General features: G+C 44.0%; 1 protein-coding gene across 4 annotated transcripts; it reads right to left on the bottom strand.

Moving 5' to 3' along the window:
- Positions 1–225: 225 nt before the first annotated feature.
- zc3h4 (zinc finger CCCH-type containing 4) lies at positions 226–20,367 on the bottom strand. Of its 4 annotated transcripts, none has more exons than XM_036000999.1 (14): positions 20,109–20,367; positions 13,511–13,847; positions 13,262–13,369; positions 12,854–13,106; positions 12,256–12,431; positions 11,570–11,675; positions 10,833–10,969; positions 10,529–10,645; positions 9,154–9,265; positions 8,897–9,006; positions 7,122–7,588; positions 6,156–6,478; positions 5,827–6,078; positions 226–4,329 (listed from the first exon to the last, which is right to left on the bottom strand). In XM_036000999.1, the coding sequence occupies exons 1-14, from the start codon at positions 20,186–20,188 to the stop codon at positions 2,639–2,641; spliced, it is 4,269 nt and encodes a 1,422-aa protein (XP_035856892.1). In that variant the 5' UTR covers positions 20,189–20,367; the 3' UTR covers positions 226–2,638. The 4 variants fall into 4 exon arrangements, with proteins under 4 accessions (XP_035856892.1, XP_035856891.1, XP_031160017.2 ...); XM_036000998.1 differs by lacking the exon at positions 20,109–20,367 and adding an exon at positions 19,080–19,371; XM_031304157.2 differs by lacking the exon at positions 20,109–20,367 and adding an exon at positions 19,080–19,371 and having other exon boundaries at positions 12,905–13,106.
- Between the last annotated feature and the right edge of the window lie 1,631 nt (positions 20,368–21,998).

Here is a 21,998-nt window from a genome sequence, read left to right as displayed (position 1 = left end):
ACACACTAGCGTCAATGTGAGGCTGTTCCACTTATTGCAGAAAATTGTTGTATGGATAGAAGATGGAAATAACTTCTTAGATTCTGACTGTAAGCAGGGGGGACATGTAATGTTTAGTCTGAGGATGACGTCTGAGGACGGAGCATGTTTATTTTTTTTTTTTGATTTAGGTAACAAAATGGCTTCTTAAATATAAACTGGTCAAATAAATGAACTCAGGTAAAATAGATTTAACTGGCTGATCATTTATCAACTTTATTTAAATACTTTAACAACCTACAGTGTACAGTTAGAAAACTCCATTCCTCCAAAGACAGGATACTGGTTAAATTTACATAGGAAGAACACAAAAAAAAAAATTTTTGAAAAAAAACAAAGCCATGAGAAAAGAACAAATCGACAATTTCACATTTGCCATTGCTGACACTCAGCCTTCTAACAGGCCTGACAGGAGGGGGCAATAGTGAATATTTTGTTAGTTTGAATCTCTACACACAAAACCAAATAAAAAAATATGTCTTTCTCCTCTCTTCACACTGTCACAGGCTGCCTACGTCCCACTGATGTGGGATCAATCACATATTTCTGAAATATAAAATGATTCCGTTCAAAAATGTCAAATGAGGAAGTATATTTACCCAGGTATAAAAAAATAAATTAAAATGATCAACATTTATACACAAGACGGTCGACGGCAATCCTGACACCTTCTGGAAGTCTGGAACTTCTAGGAAGCTCCTCGACAGTGACCCCATGTTTAAAGATTTTCAAACAAGCCTGGCAATTAAATTAGGCAAAACGGGAATAACCGCTTATCCTCAGACTGATTCAGACACTGCACTTGACTTCTGAATTCAACTATTTATGGTAAAGGGTTAGAAACTATTAAGGGAGGTTCTGGAGAAAAGATGTAAAGACTCAACAGGTTCAGTCTGTGTTGAATATTTGTTTTGAAACAGGTAATGTTAAGATCTGACATTTGAATGAAAATGTTCTCTTTATGCAGAGTTCAGACTGACCGTAGGGGGAGCACCTGCGCAGATCAACGCGAGATTCATGCATTAATTGATTTGTAGGTCCGAGTCTAGTTTATGATTGTCACACTGTCAGCAGCTACTAAAGCCAAACGCTTATAAATTTATGCTGCGAGGCTGCAAATGATTCCATTCCTCCAACCACTCTCAGAAATCTGCAGTCAAGTTTTTTAACCATTCTTAACAAATTAGTTAATAAAATTAAAATAAAAACTAATAAAAAAAACTAAAGGCTAGATGGTGAATTCTGAATCAGTGAATCAAAGTGTCCTATTCTTATTAACCAACCGGGGCTGACTAATTACAGGTTGCACCTTTAAGGCAACCCTTTCAGCAGGGAAAAAAACAAACTTGTTTAATGTCCTCTACTGATGCTATAAAGCTCAAATCTGCCACTGTAGAGGGACGTGGGGTTATTTTCCATCTTTTCTACCTTAAAGCTACAGAAGCTGTCATTTAAGAACTCTCCATTTTTTACAGAAAGATAAAACAAAATGTTCACGTGACAGCCTTTTCTCCTTGTAGCAAAAGGACTGCCGAAGATAAAATATGAGAAAAAAAGTAACAACGCTGGCGTAGTGGTTAGAGAGGCTGTACTGAAAGACCACAAGTCACTTCCTGTACCGCCAGTTACCCGTTTTGGGTAAGAGCTAAATACCTGAAATAAAACCGTATGTGAACAGCTGTAGGAGCTACAGACATTAAAAACATGAATACAACCCTTGGAGGACACACACCGACAGTGCAAAGAAGTAGAAAAATAAATACAAAAAAAAGCAGAATATAGATTTAGGTTTAGGTATTTGCAATTGTATTCTGCAGCAAATGTGACACGGTGAGTTGTAATGAAAACATGTATGCTATAGTTTGACAAACCTTTTGCACAGGGGTTAAAGAGATACAAAGGCAGTGCTGTAGAGGGTCATTTGTTTCAGATGGGCAACAGTGTTAAAGGAGTTGCCGTTCAGTCAGTGCTGTTCTTTTAATCACAAAACACCACAAATAAGAAATATTTTGTTGGGAAAAATTTTGATCCTGGCCTTTCATCTGTTGCGAAGAGCATTGTCAACTTTGACTGCCCAAAAATATAGACAAGCACATCAACCAGTTTAAAGGTGAGGAGAAAATGAAGGAACTGAAATGAAGATGGAAAAAGATGTGAAGCTAAAATGTTCATTTGATATAAATGTGTTTTTGCTGCTGCCTGAATAACTTTTCTTTAAGCATTGAGAAGAAGAGAATACATTTATTTATACATCAATATGTTTGTTTAAAATAGAGCTTTAGAGATTTAACTTTAAACCCTTCCCATAACCCAAGAGTCTTTTATAGAATCTGAATCTGCAACACTGTGGTAAAGTGTGTGTGTGTGTGTGTGTGTGTGTGTGTGTGTGTGTGTGTGTGTGTGTGTGTGTGTGTGTGTGTGTGTGTGTTGTGTGACATCAGTTTGTTCACAAAAGTCTGTCTTCTTAACTAGTCTTACAGGCAGTTGCCTCAGTGCGCTTTTCTTTCTCCTTTTCACTGTTCTCTTCAGTGTCCAAAAATGTTAAAACCAGCCATCGGCCGACCACATGATGGGCTTTAGGGTTCAATGGTCATCGGGGTCACTGGCAGAAGGGCGAGGCTGTGGGGTCAAAGCCTTTGAAAACGTCCTTCAGCGAGGCATTGTCCTGCTCCGTGGTCGCCTGGTCAGACTGCACCGGACTGTTGCCTCCAAAGGGGCTGCCCGTCCCTCCTGGCTTGGCCGCCTGCTTCACCACACCAAATAAAGAGGACACTGGTAGGTTGTGGACACCTGCGGGCCCCTGATCCCCAGCAGCTCCAGGAGCCCCCTGGCCTGCGGCGGCTGCTGCAGCGGGCCCCCCCTGGGCCGCGGAGTTGGGCGAGGGTGCAGGCTTAGGCCGGGGCCTGTTATAGCTGTTGTATCGATCGGTTCCTTGCTCTGCACTTTTTTCTGGCTCTGGTTGGTCCAACGCTGACTTCCGAACAAACAGGGGTTCCTTGGACTTAGGTTTACCTGCCGGGGGGTCACTGGGTTTGGACTCTGTGCTGGCTGAGTTGGGGGAGTTGTTAGAGCCACTGCTGGTACCAGGGCTGCCTGGTTTGTTAGTCCGAGGGTCATACAGACTGATGTTGCTCAGCACACTGGCTCCCCCTGGTGCCCCGGCGCCCACACCGCGGCCTGCCCCACCTGAGGAGAGCAGCCTTGGGTCATAGGGGGCGATGGTAGGAGGAGAGGAGCTAGATGTTGTTGCTGGAGAGGTAGAGGAGACAGGAGGAGGCACAGGGTCGGATGGTTGCTTAAGTGCTGACTTCTGGGGCTGGAGACGTGGGTCTGTGGGGACTTTACGGGACATACGGGGGTCAACAGGCTTTTCTGCAGGTGGGGGAGGCATAGGCATGGGGGGAGGTGGACCCAGCAGCGACACAGGGGCAATAGGGGCGGTTAAGAGAGGAGGGGAGGGAGTCTGGGACGGGCTGGAGTTGACAGTCTTCAGGATACGAGACAGGAGTTCAAAGTCTGGGAGGGAGGAGGTGGAGGAAGAAGGAGCAGGGGGGTCCAAGGAGGAGGGAGGAGGCTGGACAGGAGGAGGCTGTGAGTGAGGGAGCGATGTTTGGAGCGGCTGCTGAGTGCGGGACAGACGTGGGTCTATGGAGGAGACTGGAGGGATGCCTGGTGGGAGTGGAAGGAGGTCCTGCTTAGGTATGGGGAGAGGAAGAAGATCCTCAGGAGACCAGGCGATGGCTTTGGCGAAGGCCGGCATGTGGAGAACAATATCCTTCTTGATGTGGCTGAACTGCTGCAGCTGCGAGCGTGGGTCTCTCAGAGCCATACCCATGAGCGGATCCAGAGGAATCGGCACTGGCTTGTCCCGTAGAACCCGCTCCGTCTCCTCTTCCTCCACTGCCGGGGTTGTAAGCGGCGGGGGTTTGTAGACCAGAGGAGGCTCTGGTTTAGGAGCAGGATGCGAGTGGGAAGTGGATCCCGCGGAACCAGCAGTAGTTAGCCGCGCTAACCTCGGGTCTGCAGGCGGTCCAGAGGAAGACAGAGCGGGCATTGAGTGGGTGGAGTCGGCTGGATCTGCAGCACGTGCCAGGCGTGGGTCCCGAGCCAAGCGGGGGTCTGCTGGCCGAGCCGGAGCGTTGGCAGGGGAAGCCTTCTGGAGGCGAGGGTCGCTCGGGGGGGCGTCAGATTTCTGAGGAGCCTTGGTCTGCTGACGGAGCGTCTTCAAGATGGAGGTCACACTACCTCCGCCATCCTCATCCTCACTGGAGTACCAGTTCCCTGAGTCACCTAGGAAAGAAGGACGCACACGTTTGAGTGTTAATCTCTCTTGTTGACATGAATCTAGTTTTTTGTACAACTTTCCTGACGGCTCCCTCTAAATATACAGTGTTGTAGGAGGAGAAATATATGGAAAGGGGAATTTTTTTAAAGAAATTCAATAAAAATTATGCAAAGAAGGACACTACATAAATATATAAAGGGGGAAATTAACACAAGAAAAGCGGCGATTTGCCGCAGCGGGGGGTGCGTCAATGAAACGACCTATTTTTGTAACGTCCTGTTTTGTTCTTAAACCCCTCAACAAAGCACGAGTACACTTTATATTTCACAATTACTGTTTTCTAGAGGTGTGACGAGATCTCGAGAGATTTCTCGTTGATGTAAAAAGTGTCTCGCGATATCAGTACACAAGTGCAGACCAGCAGCCAGCATGACGGATGATTCTGACTTTGACCTCGAAATTAGCATAGAAGATCCCCCCTGCCCATTCTCCAAAGTTGACTGAGTTAACTTTTGCAGAGCGGTAGCGGAAGAAAAAGCTGCCTGTAAAACCCAGCGTTAGAACGTTAGAGAGTACCGCCGCTCTAGCTCTCTGAGCGCTCAACACACGTCTGCAGTTTGCAGTTCACTGTGGCGCTGTCTCGCACAGACCACTCTCTTTCTCTGTCCTACTTTAAAATGAGTCGGGAAGCGGAGAAATGTTCTCCCTTCGTCCTATAGTGGACATAAATCAATACTAGAGTAGCGTACTTCCTTGTTTACTGCTGCAATGAATAAAATGCAGCAATGACAAATTCAAGTACAAAACATTTGGTCTCAACTACTGCCAGAAAATGCTTGGTTACGTTTTAACCTTGGCTCTCTGAGTGAAGAGACTCTCTCCACCGTACATATTGAATAAGTAACATTGTAACTGTTAATTATACAGGAGAGAAGCTCCTTTAGTTATCTGAGTTTGTGGCAAAACCTTTCAGTGCTCGTTTTTCATTTTGTGACGTTTGATTGAATAAAGGACTATTTTTCCAGTCTTATTTCTTATTGAAGTTAAAATCTTGTCTCGTCTCGATCTCGTGAACCCAATCTCGTGTCGCGTCTTGTCTCATGAGCTGGGTGTCTCGTCACACCCCTACTGTTTTCCGATCGTTTATAAATTTCGATGTTTCCAACCGCACTTGAAAGAGAGAGAGAGAGAGAGAGAGAGAGAGAGAGAGAGAGAGAGAGAGAGAGAGAGAGAGAGAGAGAGAGAGAGAGAGAGAGGAGCGAGACATAGCGAGTGCTTTGTTGTTGCAGGAAACATTCAGCTATTACACAAACTCCCATGCAGTTCAGTGCTTCGGTTCTTTTTTAGTGTCGCCCCTGCGGCAACCCCCGCCGCAGCCTAAACGCACTACCTCCATTCAAAATGAATGGAAAGACCTGTCGGACGGCTGACGCAGGCAGTCTGAACGCAGCCTAACAAAGGTATGACTAATACACAAACGGGTGCAGACACTTTTCCTCTACCTTCCGTGTCTCTACTTTTCTCTGCTCCTCCCTCGGCCATCCTGCGAGCTCTTTCCTCTTCTTCCTGCTGCTTCTGTTGGATCCTCATGAACAGGACGCGCTGTGCTGGAGGCAGGAAGTCCGGCACAGAAATCCCTCCTTGATTGGCTGACGCTCCATTAGCAGAGCTGTCTTGACTGCCACCCGACTGATGACCAACGTTCCCCACTCCTCCTCTCTCGTCCATACCGGCAAAACCCTGGTAGTTGTCACCTGAGAGGGAACAGCGAGTGTCAGTACAGAAACATTAACTTTAATTTAAATTTACTTAAATGTAAATAGATTCTCACCTTCTTGCACCACTCCCTCCATCTGCATACTGTCCTGCTGATTGAAGAAGTTATTGAAGAAGTTTCCTCCGCCCGGAGGAGGACCTGGAGGCATAGCACCTCCATGTGGAGGGCCGTCACCAGACGCAAATCCTCCCATCATGGGCGGTCCGCCGGGGCCCATGTTGGGGGGCCCCTGGTTCATCCCAAGGTTGGGTCCCATGTTCTGCATGTCAGGGGGCATCATGCCTGGGGGAGCAGGGAAGCAAGGGGGAGGGGCACCAGGGGCCCCTTGGGGTCCAGGTGCTGCAGTCTGACCCTGGTTGCCACTGGGAGTCTGGCCTCTGACAGGAGGGAGAGCAGGAGTTAGGATTCACAAAGTGGATTGCAAAGAGGAAAAATCAGGAAAAGTTAAAGACCAACTTATCACTAAATCCACCTTTTTGAGTTGGTACATTACATGTACAGTCACTTCATTAAACCATCTTCTAAACCTGGTACCATTTTGTAGTGTTCAATGCAACAAAAGTTATTTACCTTTTACCTTGTACTATAATTACACTATAGTAAGAGATATATTTTAGTAGTGCTATGGATAGGCACTATCATTTGTGTAATTTAGTTTTTGGTTACATTAAAAATGGAGTACTCCACTGAAAATATATCTTTTGAGTAATAAACCCTCATCACCTGTAGGCTTTAGAGCCACCTTTCAACACTCCTGTAGGCTTTAGAACTGGCTTAAACTGCCGCCATCCTTGGTACAGGAGAAAGCTAAAACAATGTTTACAGACATCTTTCAAGCCTACGGGGTGTATTTGATATTCCAAAGATAGTCTCTATGGAGTACTCCTTGAATGATCTAAACATGAGAACTTTTTTGACTGTTGCACTCTTTGATAAGATCCCCAGCTGCATTTTCTACAGATGTGAATATAAAAAGATGATCTTTTATTCTTAATTTTTGTTTGTTTTCTGACTTCTTACCTGACGGCCAGTTTATGAGCCAGCTGTCCCGTTGGCTGAACTTTAATCTCAAACAGTGAGGGGATCTTCTTCCCCATGCCACCTCCCCCTCCACCACAAGGAGGTGGGGGGCCCATGTGGGGAGGAGGGCCACTGGGATTTGGGGGCCCGCCTTGGAAGGGACTTCCGTCAGGGCCATGGAGAGGGGGACCAGAACAGGGGTTAGGCCCAGGAATAGGCCCTGGTCCTGGGGGACCTTTGTTAGAAATGGGCCCCTGGTTAGGTGCAGAAAGACCCCCAAAGTCACCTGCCGTAGGCCCACCAAAATCCCCAGAACCTGCGTTGGTTTCTAGAGGAACAGGCCGAGGAGGGGTGGGGAGGAGGCCAACTCCAGGAGGGGGTTTGGGGAGAGGGTTGATCCCCTGCTTCTTCAGCTCCTCCACCTCCTTCTCATCCTCTGCGCCGGCCTCCGCATCCTCTTCCAGCATCTAAAAAACAAAAAAGTTTATATGAAATGTTTTCTTAAGCATTTTTTAAACCATATGTATTGCGATTTATTTTTTTTGCAACAATTTTTAAAAATTATTCTTTTTACTATAATCAATTTTTTTTTTTATTAATTTTTTTACCAATGATTCACCTAAATGTTTTCTGTTTACACTGTACCGCCAACGGTGACTACATCATATCCGTTTCCAGCAAAACAGCCCAAAAGCAGAAAATACATGTTATGTTCTTCTTTACAAATGAAATAAATGTCAGACTGACTGACGCGTGATGTTGATTCTTCTTAGAAAACAGTCAGAAATGTCTCACGATATATTGTCTCTGGAAGTGTATTATTCAACTTCGCAAATCGCAATTATCAATACTATCGAATTGTAATAAATAAAAATTCAATACAAATCGAACTGGCACCCATGTATCATGAAAGAATCAAATCGGGACAAAAGCATATCGTCCCAACCCTATCAAACATGGTTCTATTTCGTATAGGATTCGCCCTCTAAAGGCCGTTACAGACCAACCAGACAGCCGACCGTTGGCAGAAAAGGCAGTTGGACTGATCAGTCTCCCCGAGTTGGTCAAAAAAGTGCCTCAGAACACACCGAAGAGACGAAATAAGTCTCCATGACAGCAGGGGGCGCCAATCTGTATTGTTGCCCCAAAAATTAAAACCGGCAGCTGATTGGACGGACGCGTCACCTGGGTCTGGCTGCTGCTTCTGGATTTTGGATTTTTCAACCGGCCATTAATGGCGACTCATTCAGAATACGATCTCATATTGTACTAACATAGTTCACCGAAACGAGTTTCTGAAAACATTTTAAGTGAGAAATAGGCCCCGTCTCCGACTGAGCATGGCAGGTCGGCCAAAATGAAGGCCGACAGCTCCTCCGACGGACGACGGCACGGAACACACCGAACAGACTCGAGTCACTGACCTCGCCAGACTGTCCAACAGCGATTATGGGCCCGTTGTGTAGCTGCCTTAAGGGCTGTCGCTATTGGGTTAATCCCGTAGCGCATGCGCAGTCGAAGGGATTAACCCAATAGCGACAGCCCTTAGAGGGCTACGCCTATACTCTGGCATCTGGAGTTACAATACGTAATTATCGTTTCTGTTGGTGAACTTTGCAAAACAACAATTTCACCCAGCAAATTGTATAAATCAAAAGGCTTCACTGTATTTTTGATCTTTAGAGAACCTGGACATACATATAATACTAATAAGAAATATTTTTCAGACCTTTTAAAGAGCTACAGAGTTAACAGAAAATAGGCGAGAGAATTACCTTGTTGAGCAGGTCCTGGGTGTCATCATTGAGGGCATCATGGGAGAACATGCATTCGTCGCCGTTGACACAGTTCCCTGTGGTGTGGAACAGCTTACAGGGGAATTCACGTAGCATGGGGGTCAAGGAGAGACACTCACAAAAACACTGGACAGAAAATTGAAACGGACCCCATTTTCAAAGCATCAGCTTTAACATACCCATAATTCCCTTGTTCTAATAAAGAGTCTCTCTGTGTGGTCACTAGTGAAGGATATCATGCATGTAAGGACAGTGGTCGGCTCGGGCACAGAATCCAGTGATGTAGAACTTGCACAGCTCCTTCTTCTTGGGCAGCTCAATGTCATGGCTGAAGTTGCAGTGGTCCCCCTGGTGATTGAAAATGCCATAATGAAATCTGAATGTCTGACATGAGAGAGAGCTGCCTATAGATTACTTATAGTTAGAGAGGATCAAATAAATAACAAACATTTTACTTATTACTTAAGTTACTTATTTTTGTGTTGTCTTATTAAATGTAGAAATTTGCCTCCAGGGTTTTATCAGCCTTAACTCATTCATGTTATCTTGCTACAGTTCACTGGTGCCCAATTTCCATTTCAGTTTAATCATTTATTAGACCATCGTGATTCCTTAAGGCCCTGACACACCAACCAGACGGGCCGACCGTCGGCAGAAAAGCCAGTCGGACTGATCAGTCGGGTCCCGAGGTCCAAAAAATGCCTCAGAACACACTGAGGCGACGCCGACTTGAGCGTACGCTCTGCGCGTGCACGAAACGTAATACGTCTCCATAGCAGCAGGCGGCGCTGCTCTGTATTGTTTCCATCAACAGTCTGATTATTTACCAGAAAATGAAAACCGGCAGCTGATTGGACGAATGTGTCACGTGGTTCTTTTTTCTCCGGAAATTCATAGCCAGACTGTCATGGCGGCTTGTTCAGAATACGATCTCATATTGTACTAAAATAGTTAAAAACATTTTAAGCAACAAATAGGCCGTGCAGTTTCTGAATCTGTCTTCATTTCAGATTGACAAAGGTTAGTTTAAAAGATTTTCGTCAGATTTTGAGCGGCTCATCCGCTCCCCATTTCCGGGCAAGTCCCGACTGCCCTGTCTCCAGACTGAACATGTCGGGTCGGCCCAAATGAAGGCCGACGGCTCCTCGGACGGCCGACGGCACGGGACACACCGAACAGAGTCAAGTCACCGGCCTCGCCAGACGGCCCGACGCCCGATTATCGGGCCGGTGTGTCAGCTCCCTTAGGCCTTTTGAAGCTGTTTGAATGTGTTGACAAAAACTGGGTGGCAAACAACTTCAAAATTCTGCCTTTTGGGGGGAATCTGTAACACATTTGAGGTCTTAAAAACCTTTAAAATTAAGAAAAAGTGTCCGAAACTTTGTGACAAAACGACACATTTTCTGAATTTACTGTGAATCTCTATTGAGCATTGGCGATTTAGAAAAGCCACTGAAAAATGCAAAAAAAATAAAAGATTTCAATGAAGAAATGCTTTTGGAAAGCAGCCAGTGAACGTGGAGCATTTAAAAAAAAAGTGTCTAAATCCCAAAACCTCTTTTCATACAGTCAGTCTACAACTGTGACTCTGCAACATTTGTGCGATCTTACCCAGGTGCATCGTCCCTCGATGTAGTACTTGCAGATGGCCTTTCCTTTCTTATCCTGGTGCTTCTCATTGTGATTTCTCCTCCCTGGTCCAGGTCCATCGCCTCCTCCACCTCCGTCCTAAATACACAGAAACCGGCACATACACAGAAGGAAAGAGCAGAGTGTCAAGCAATAAGTGAGAAAGAGAAGTGACATTTTATTCCTCAAGTCTAATAAATATTAAGGAATTTGTCCTGGGGGCGCCGGGGCTCCAGAGTGAAGCAGCTGCTTGGGCTGACAGATGACAGCATTACAGAAGCCTTACCCCGTTGTCCATGTCCCCGTTGTTGTCGTCCTCATTCCCCATGTCACCTCTTCCTCTCCCGCGGTTTCGACCCCTTCCTCCTCTTAGCATACCCCGCCCTCCTTTACCCCTCCCTCGTCCGCGGCCACCTTTACCTCCTGGAGTAGAAATTGAAGAAAGAGTGAGTGAATTTTTGGGCGACATAGATGGTCAACACTGTCAGGCACAGACAGTAAGTCTGTTCTTGCTCTAAAGGGGCGTAAACTGAAGGAACTGTGTAGACCAGGGGTCTTCAACGTTTTTTAAGCCAAGGACCCCATAACTGAAAAGAGAGTAAGATCAGGGACCCCCTACTACATAAAGCCTATTGTATAAAATCCAGTTGCATAACAAACTGGGCCTACAATAACGTGTGGACGGCCTAAAGCCTTTTTACATACTTTAGTGCTTGTAATAAACTATTCAAATAATAATTGTTGGCATGATTTTATAAATCATTTTTCAATGTGTGTATGTTGATAGCTACCTTAGTGACTACCTTACCTATAGATTTTCACAAATAGGCTGATTTATTTATTTAATAATATGTTGGATTCATGTTACGACATTTTAGTTTGTTTGTTTGTTTGTTTTGTTTTGTTTTTTAACTCTGAGGACCCCCTACGGGTCCCGGACCCCCTGTTGAAGACCTCTGGTGTAGACTTTTCTTCCAAGAACACACACATAAAATTGGAAAACTACCTGAGGTACAAACTCACCTCTGCCTCTGCACTTTTTGTACTGATTAAGTTCTTTCGAGTAGTCATCGTAGTCATCATCACCACCACCACCACCACCCATGTTGTCATAGTCATCATCTCCATACTGTAGGGACAGATTTAACACGTATCACTTAATGAGTGACTTGCACATTACAACATACAACTTCAGCATCATCTTAAAAGTAATGCAGCTTGTTTTCCTGAATTACATATGACATTTGAATAGTTAAATGTCTGTTGTGGTGTGGTTAAGAGGGTCAGTAAAGGTTACAATTATTGCTCCAAGTTTGTTTTTGTTTTATGGAGGGGGATGAGAACACAGCAAAGGACTTCAAATGTGTTTACAAGGATTATTAGTTATTCATTCAGAGTATTATTCCATTTGTGAAATAATCACTCTTCCTAAGACCACCAAAAGGCTTGATTTGTCAGTGCTTGACAGCAAAAGGGGATAGTCTACAATCTCTACAGATGGTCCTTGTTTGTTTAACACAGAATAAACTTTAATAAAAATAAAAGGAAATTGACGGCTCCAATTTTCTTTCATTCACTGGAATTTTTCCATGTGAAATATATTTAAACAACTGTGCAAATACACAAAATACAACAAGAGAAGAACAAATTACTTCCTGGACTTTGACCAAAGCAAATAGACAAAAGGTTTCATGAATTCTAACCCTCACCTCCATGTCTTCTCCATAGCCCTCTCCATCGTCGTTGTCTCCTCCCATCTTTCCTCCTCCTCCTCCAACTCCTCCTCCTCCTCCTCGACCTCCTCTTCCTCTGCTTCCTCCTCTTCCCCTCCTCCCCCCCCTCATTCCTCCACGGCCTCTCTGGTTTTTCATGCGACCCTTGCCCCCTGCAGAGACACAGAGAGAAATGAAACGTGTAAGCTACAGAGGCAAGTCAGTAACTTATCTGTAGAATTTGAATTGATAAGAAACTTTTGGCAAATAAGCTACTTTGTCTGTCCATAAATGTGCAAATAAAACTGAAGTGAAGGGTAAAACAGCAAGCTCACGGGGATGAATATGTTACCAAGCTTTTGTCACACAGTGGCCCATTTTTTTGAAAAGCTGGTTTACTTTCCTTAAGGGCAGTAAAGTATAATATTATGCCTAAATAAACAAATAGGTACAGACAGAGGACCTTTCCACAACATCTGGCATAGATGTAATTCTGCCATCTGGTGTATCCCAGTTTATGCACTTTATCTCACTGAGAACAGGATTAAATCTCAGCTGGGCAAATATTTAACATGCAGTAGAATGTGAAACATACCGAGTCTATTTTTCAACTTCGACAGCTTTAACCCGGCTGCCGTGGACCCACCTCGCCCGCGGCCGCCTCCTCCCTCCTTGGCCTTGCGGTACTGGTTGAGCTCCTTGGTGAAGTCGTCATAGTCTTCATCCCCAATGTCCTCCTCTTCCTCTCCCTCAAAGTTGTCCTCTTCAAAGTCATCGTAGCCTCCATAGCTCTGCTTTTCCATCTTCATGTAGGTGCCCTTCTTTGGGCCACCGTAGCCCCCATGAGACTATAGATGAGGAAACACGTCAGGTGATTTTACTTTACACAAAACGTTATTGCATAGTGACATATCAGCAATACTTAAAGTTACATAAGAAACATTTGACTGAGATAAATTTATTGAGATTGTGAGAGTGAGGAACATTAGTTCTTTAGACTTACAGGAGGGGGGTACTGTGGACTGTACTCTCTGTACTTCCTCTTCTCACTGGGACTGTAGTCAGAGTCGTCACTGAAGTCCGAGTGGTCGTCATCAGAGGATGCATGACGCTGAGAGAGAGAGAGAAATATATTCAGAGAAAAGGTGGTAGCGATAGACAGACACAGGTTCATACTTTTTAAATCAAGACAGAAGGGCGTAAATAACTATACGTGGGTGTATTTCAGTTCGATAGTTGTCAACAATCTTACTTTGTGTTTGGATTTGCGTTTTTTCTTGGACCTCCTCTTCTCCCTTTCTCGCTCCCTCTCCTTCTTCCTCTTCCTCTTGCGACGGTGGGATCTCTCATCGTCTGAATTGCTGCTGGCGTGGCGCTCCTTACTTCGCTGAGGCCTCTCCCCAGCCTCTTCTCCGCCCGCTTCACCTCCTCCGCCTACTTCATCACCGCCGTCTACGCCTCCTCCTCCTCCTCCTGTTCCTGTTCCTGCTGCTGCTGCTGCTGCGGACGTTCCTCCACCAATCTCCACCTCCTCCACATCTCCCCCATCATCTTCCAGCTCGCCCTCCTCCAGCTCTCCATCCTCTGGCCTGTATATGTAAAGAACACACAAGGCGGGAAGTTACATATGTAATCTTCTCATGGGATGTGGCTCAGTCCGCCAGCCACATCCTAAGTTTTGGGACATTTAAAATTTTAAAAATTGCACGTCATGAGGAAAATATGCGATATGTGAGGACGTTAATTTTCGCGATAACGATATTACATCCCATTAATAAACTGTGTACTCAGTTCTGCCTTGTTGCTGCTGTTAGTATACTGCTAAAATACAAATTTGCTTGTTGCAATAAAAAAAAAAATGTCAAGAAATAATAGTTACATTTTAAAGTGCAAGTTTCTACAGATACTCTCTTTAAACTCAAAAAAAATCCCTGAGTGCAATATCGCAGTCTTTCACGATGTGTTTATCGCGCAAGTTGACATTGTGATGATGATAAAAAAAATTTTAAAAGAGCATTTGTGCATTTAAAGGTTTGTTTTTAGTGGTCACAGATAAGAAAACGAGTACAGAGGCTTGATAAGGTTGACATTAAGTCTATAGTTTAAGGACTCCTAATTTATGCAGCACCACTGTTAAAAGGGCTATACTCGACATTCAAAACATATATATAGCAGCAAACAAATATTTGCCGTGTAAAGAAATAGTGGAGTAAGGCGTCCTGAGCAGAGAATGAAGACACCCTCCCTCTGTGTGTTGTAATCCGAGATTCTCTGTTCTTTGTTTTGAAGGCCGGTACGGCCGCAAGTGCGTGCAAAAAAATGTAGGTATTTCACGAACTGGGGAACGGTCTGTGAGAGCCGTGTTGAGGCAATCCCAGCCCGCTGTTTCTTTTTATTTATTTTTTTCAGTTTTTCAAGTACAGCCACTTTAGAGTTGCATCATTTCCACAGGATTACAAGGCTGTGTGTTTTGAATCTTAGAAAAAACACCCGACACACTGTTGGAGAGACAAACACTGTACTACTACGATTGGTGAGTCATGTCAGGGGGGCATAAAATGCAAGATTGTGTATTTGTTAGTAAATTAAGCATGTTTCAAACTATCAAGACTAAGTACAAACCCTGACAATCTTACTAGTACCAAAAAACATCCAAATAAGCAAAGGAACAATAACAGAATATCCACCACAGTGGGGCTATAAAGAATGCCTTCAGTTTGGCTAAAGCTGCAGACACACTGACCAGACGGCCGACCAATGGCAGAAAAGGCAGTTGGACTGATCAGTCTCCCAAACACACCAAATGTGACGTAATACGTCTCCATAACAGCAGGCAGCGCTAATCTGTATTGTCGCCCAAAAATGAAAACCAGCAGCTGATTGGACGTGTCACGTGGGTCTTATTTCTCCAGAAATTCAAAGACAGACATGGCGGCTTCTTCAGAATACAATCTCACATTTTACAAAGACAGTTCACCGAAACGTATTTCTGAAAACATTTTAAGTGAGAAATAGGCCGTGAAGTTGCTGAATCTGTCTTCATTTCAGATCAACAAAGGTCAGTTTAAAAGATTTTCGTCACATTTTGAGAGACTCTAGTCACGCTCATTCCGCTCCCCGTTTCCGGGTTAGCACTCTACCAATCAGATGGGTCATTTGAGTCCGACTGCCGGCAGTGCCCACCCTCCTGATTGTATGTCAAATCGGCCAAAATGAAGGCAGACGGCTCCTCCGACGGACGATGGCACGGGACACACCGAACAGACTCGAGTCACTGACCTCGCCAGACTGTCCAACGGCCGATTATCGGCTCTGTGCATCCAGGCCTTTACACACCTGACTGTCAATGTCATCAGCTAAACAAGCTGCCACATGAAAATAAGTCAATACAATTAATTATGAGTTAATATTATACACAAATGTCACTGCTTCACATGCATTACCTGCACTGAAAACAACTCAAGGACACTTTAAGAAAGTCTTTGTACAGCTTGCAAGCTGAGTCAAAAACACTTCAACGCCTTTCTGATTGGATTTAACCACATCATATGAAAGCCATGGAATGTTAATTTTCTTGCTGCACAAGTCATCACATCAGGTCTACCTAGACAAGTGTCATGTGTAATTTCTATTTCAAATAGTTAGTTACAAATCATCCTTCTGGCAGAGGGTTTTGAAGCGCACCCACACACGCTACAGGTCAAACCCACAAAATGTCCAAGGCTGGGTGGATCCCAAACTTTACTGCAGTATTTGAGGGACTGACAAGAAATAACTGCTGTGTTGTGACTGTGGTCAACTGCCCAGGCAGGACCATGAGATCCTAATTGACATGGATCACATGCAGGCCTGTTCCTGCAGCGACTGGGGGCTGTGGCCAAGTTGGGGGGACATTAGTTTAACAAGCTCAACAGCAATGGAAAATGTTAGCATTAATATTAGCATGTACCATGTTTTCCTTCCCTTTCGGCCATCATTTTCTGAGAAGAGGTGCCAGTTATATCTAAGCACCTTCCTCTGGGGTGAGCACAATAATCAGCCTTAGTAATCTGTGTTTCATCACTGCATCTCTGAACAAAGTGTTCGTCTGCAGAGCAATACATTCATGACCATACAGAGCCGTGTTTCCAACTACCAGTGCATTCATCACTTCATTTCATCCTTGGAACTAAACAAAAACAAATTCCAAGTAAACAACTTTTGTAAAATCATAATTTTAACATTGTAGGGAAGTCCTATTAGAGGTTGTGAACTTAAGAAACTCTTTTTAATGAGTCTGAAGCCACTGCAGAAACTATAAACCATCAGGGCTCTGCTCCAAGAGGTGAGTTTACTCTGGGTAACTTTACCTGGAGAAGATCCAGATTTAAGGGAGTTGCAGGTCTTATGCAGCAAAGTTATCCAAAAAATTTAGTAAACCGGTTGGTTTTTTAGAATAAAGAACGGGTATAAAACCCAGATTTGCTCCACGAACAAACTCCTGTTATCTGCTGATTGTTATAGAACACAATCTAGAACAAACCACTAAATCTGTCTTCAGGTTTGGGCTCATTTGGTTTTGCTCTGGAACAAAAGACAGAATGAAATCCAAAATAAACTATGCTCTCCCTGAAAAAGAATCTCAGTTACTTTTACCAACTTTCCTCTGTGTTTCTATATGCAACTTAGCTCCAAAGCTCAGTATCAGATTCAGCATTTTTCCACAAAATAGCTTAAAATCTAAAGAGCTTGTCAACTTTTTATCTCCCTGCCTCAACTTCTTTGCTAAACTCTAACAGGTTATTTGTCCTGCACCAGCTATCAGCTTTAAATCCAAACCCAAAAAACTCAGGAGTATCATCTCAACAGCCAAGTCACTCCTCTACCTCACAATTGGTATGAAGCTGGCCTGTTAATTAAAACCTGTGAGAGTCAGGCCCACAGACCGGTCACAAGTATAACTCTCCTGTCACAATGGAGGCCTCTCAATCATAGCACAGGGATTTCACTGTATTATGGAAGCAGGTTTTTATGAATAGGGAGTTGCTGGGATTCACTACAGGCAGAAGCTGATGGTCTCTCTGGCCTGTCGAGATACTATACACACATCACCTGCTACCAACAATGTGCCAGTTTAAGGAAAAACTTACAATGCAAACAAACACCATCCAGACTTCTCTATGCTCAGCCAGAAATTGACAGGTCAGTGTAAACTTACAAGTTAATAGTTTACCAATACACATTTTGGCTTAATAGACCTGTGAGAGGAAAAACTGTTATTAGACCCCACACAAGTACCAATGTACTGCTAAGTGCAGTAGAATTCAGGTCTGTGAAGTATGTCACCCATGAAAAATATGCCAAACAAGTTTCCATTTATATCTATTAACTATAAATCAAACTATTGGTTAACGTCTCTGAACAACAAGCAGACAACTGAGAAATCCTTAAAGTTCAACAGAGCACATGATTAATCTGGTCTATTAAGGATGATTGAATCAAAGGATTTACTATGCATTATGGTACATTATTAGCTTAGTGGGTGAGTCCATAACTCAATAGTTCTAGAAGCAAAGGGCCATGATTAAAATGGGGAATACTTACTGTGACGGGTTTCCTTCACATTTTGCACTCAAAACCATTGAAAAAAAGGTTTTTCCCTAATCTTTTAGGGACACTACTGGGGTCTGTGGGACTTGGAAATGGGGCCAACTGAGTTACATACAGCACACTTGCCAACTGGGGACTGTGGAAAAAAGGGAACTTTGTGTTTGACTTGAAACACTTCTGGGATGCTTTGCAGACGTTTTACACATTTTCTGGGGACTTTTGTGGATGTTTGGGACGAGTCAGTGTGGGCACGACTGTGAATAAAAGTGATAGGTTAGACAAATATCCATGACAGCAGGCTCCACAAACGCGTTTAAAATAGATGGCTAAATTACTGTAACACGCTACAAAACTGATTAGTCGGCAACGTTACAAAAATCATTATTTGAAGATAGCTATCATTTGAGACTCGAGGGGAAGAAATCCCAATCATCTCTGGGCGAATCGGGAGCTAAAACGAGTGTTATTTAGGCAGAAAGACGACGACCCGACTACTATTTTTAAGTGCGTAAGTTAACGTTAAAGCTAACGTTAATTGAGCGACACGTTGCTTTGAATATAAGATACTTCAACAGTTAGTAGCCCATACTGATTGATTAACCAAGCTGGTCTCACAATATTAGTAAACGCCATGTTTAATTCAACGACGCAGCGATTTGAACCGTCAAAATTACCATTAACAAAAAACATTAGCCGTTAGCTTAGCCCCTCTCTCATGCCAATTGTATTCGTTGGTAACATTAGCCATGTTGCTAAGTTAGCCTGAAGTTAGGCCCGTCGTTAGCAAAAGAATGTTTTTTGGCATCTGCTGCATTAGAAGTAATTGTTACCATACACACACGTAATTGAATTAAAGTAAATTAGTTAAGTGTTCTTAACAATGGGCAAGAAATTAACCGATGCTTTATAACCGTTGAAAGTTGAAAGTTTGATTAATCAGCTGTTTCAAGCTCGTCTTTTTTTCTTCAGATAATTTGGCTTGAGTCGATTGATCGTTGATTGTGATAACGTAATAAAATACAGGGAATAACAACGTTATTATCCCAAGTGCTATTTGGCGTCCCAGTTGGCGGTGTCGTGTCAACATGGCGTTCTTTACCTCTGCACTCGTTTTCCAGAAAAAGGCGAGTTTAATCCCTCTGACAGAAAAAAAAAGAAACCCCGGGCTTTTTGTGTAAAAGCACAGGACAAATAAATAATTTCATTTAAATATGATTGTAGAATTACTCGACCTTTCGTCAGTCAGGAGACTGTTGTGTTCGTGGTTGGTAGTTGGGGAGTTTGGATGGACAGTCATGCTTTCCACAGCCATTTCCTCTAGCTACATTGAGGTGCAAAAAATTACAACTCGACACTGGGATCTACTTGTTTTTGATTTTAGGAAGAGTTTCAGTTCATAGTAGGCAATTCTCCACCACAGTTGTAAGAGAAATATGATGAAATTGAGTCCTGACGTTCTCCGTCCTACAGTAGCGATGTGAAATGACGACTGATAAACTTAAAATGGCCGACTGTCTTCTCCTAAGAGAAAGGGGGCGGGGTTCTCCGATGATGACATCATGACGAATAACGTTGTTGTACGCTTGTCACGGAAGTTGCCGAATGGGGAATACAGAGGGTAAAATGAGCCCCCGAGTTTGACTCGCAAGACCCAGTGTTCCTATCATAATCATTTAAAAAAATATATCTTATTGGGGTCTTATTTCATATGGAAAATATACTACATATCTTCTGTAATTAATAATAATAATGAAATAAAATACTTTGACAAAAAAACAAACAAACATGGAAGCCATAAAAATACTGCAAAACTTTGAAGATTACCTTTTGTTATAATTTAATAAGTCATTGCCCCGGATGTGCCTTGCTAGTTTCATGTGTATGCATTTTTCATAGTATGCTTCATCAAATGTTCCCTGTTATTCATATTTTTTATGAAGTTGAATTACTGTTACGTTTTATATGTTATGTGATGATTACTGTCTAATTCTTGTTTTGTAATATTAATGTTTTTTATTTAAAAAAAAAGTTTGACTCGCAAGTGCACTTCCAGAGCAAATAGTGATTACAAAATATTTAAATAATGACAGTTTTCTTAGGCATTTACCTTTATATTATCAATCTACCTTCATATACCTTTATTTACTGTTTTACTAGGCTACCTGTTTGCATAGCCTTCTGTATACATATACTTATTACTTTGTTTATAGCACAGGACAGATAAAGAATTTCATTTAAATATGATTGGAGATGTACTCGACCTTTCGTCAGTCAGGAGACTGTTGTGTTCGTGGTTGGTAGTTGGGGAGTTTGGATGGACAGTCATGCTTTCCACAGCCATTTCCTCTAGCTACATTGAGGTGCAACAACTCAATACTGAGATTTACTTGTTTTTGGTTTTAGGAAGAGTTTCAGTTTATAGTAGGCAATTCTCCACCACAGTTGGAAAAGAAATATGGTGAAATTAAGTCCTAACTCTCCGTCCTGAGATGTGAAATGACGACTAATAAACTTAAAATGGCCGATTGTCTTTTCCGAAGAGAAAGGGGTTGGGGTTCTCCGAGAATGACATCATGACGTTCTTGTACGCTTCTCACGGAAATTACCGAATGGTCTGTTTTCAGGTAGATCCTAAATCGGATCTGCTAGAATGGTCGATGTGTTAGGTTTAGGCGTGGGGAGTGGGGATTGGTTAGGGTTAGGTTAACAATACCAGAGTAACCAATCAGAGGCAGAATAAGGCGGGCCACGAGGCACGTCCTTTGACGTCGACACGTCTAGCGGATCCGATCTAGCGTCTACTCTGTTTTTATGATAATCCAGATAATGGCGCTCTTGAGTAGGCCTATCTGATTAATTTCATTATTCTAGATGCCCCCGACATTTTTATTTATTTTTGTATACATGTAATCCTGTTTTTTTGTTGTTGTTGTTGTAATTTGTCCTTAATATTCCCACCTTATTTTCATTTTTTGTATGAATGATCACCAACTTCAAGCCTAAAACCCCCCACTCCTTCAATGACCGACACCTAGCCAATGACCTGAACGAGTTCTACTGTCGATTTGAAAGACAAAAGGACAGTCCTGACACCATCCCCCACGACACCTCCCTACAGCTACAGCCACTGTGCATCACCTCCACCTCGCCCACCTCAGCAGGGTCCTGGGCCCCCCCACCAATGCCCTCCTTAAAGGTCCCCTCCACCTCCACCCCCCCTCCCACCTCAGTGACGACTCTCTCCATTCACGAGAGGGACGTCAACAGACTGTTCAGGAGACAGAATCCCAGGAAAGCTGCTGGACCGGATGCTGTCTCCCCATCCAGCTTGAAGCACTGCGCTGACCAGCTGTCTCCAGTGTTCACAGACATTTTTAACACCTCACTGGAGACATGCCACGTGCCAGCCTGCTTCAAGACCTCAACCATAATCCCTGTCCCCAAGAAGCCAAGGACCACAGGACTTAATGACTTCAGACCCGTCGCCCTGACCTCTGTGGTTATGAAGTCCTTTGAGCGCCTTGTGCTTTCACACCTCAAAGACCTCACCGACCCCCTCCTGGACCCCCTGCAGTTTGCCTACAGAGCCAATAGGTCTGTAGATGATGCAGTCAACCTGGCCCTCCACTACATCCTCCGGCACCTGGGCTCCGCAGGAACCTACGCCAGGATCCTGTTTGTGGACTTCAGCTCTGCCTTCAATACCATCATCCCGGCTCTGCTTCAGCAGAAACTCTCCCAGCTTGGTGTGCCTGACTCCACCTGCAGGTGGATCACTGACTTCCTGTCTGACAGGAAGCAGCATGTGAAGCTGGGGAAACACGTCTCCGACTCACAGACCATCAGCACCGGATCCCCCCAGGGCTGCGTTCTTTCTCCTCTGCTCTTCTCCCTGTACACCAACAGCTGCACCTCCAGTCACCAGTCCGTCAAGCTTCTGAAGTTTGCGGACGGCACCTCCCTCATCGGACTCATCTCTGATGGAGACGAGTCCGCCTACAGGTGGGAGGCTGACCACCTGGTGACCTGGTGCAAGCAAAACAATCTAGAGCTCAACGCTCTAAAGACAGTGGAGATGGTTGTGGACTTCAGAAAGAACCCAGCCTCACCTGCCCCCATCACCCTCTGTGGCTCCACAATTGACACTGTGG

Source organism: Sander lucioperca, chromosome 5 (assembly GCF_008315115.2).
Source record: "Sander lucioperca isolate FBNREF2018 chromosome 5, SLUC_FBN_1.2, whole genome shotgun sequence".
Lineage (NCBI taxonomy): Eukaryota > Metazoa > Chordata > Actinopteri > Perciformes > Percidae > Sander > Sander lucioperca.
The sequence above is the reverse complement of the archived record's forward strand: the minus strand, read 5'-3'. Positions and strand labels throughout refer to the sequence as shown.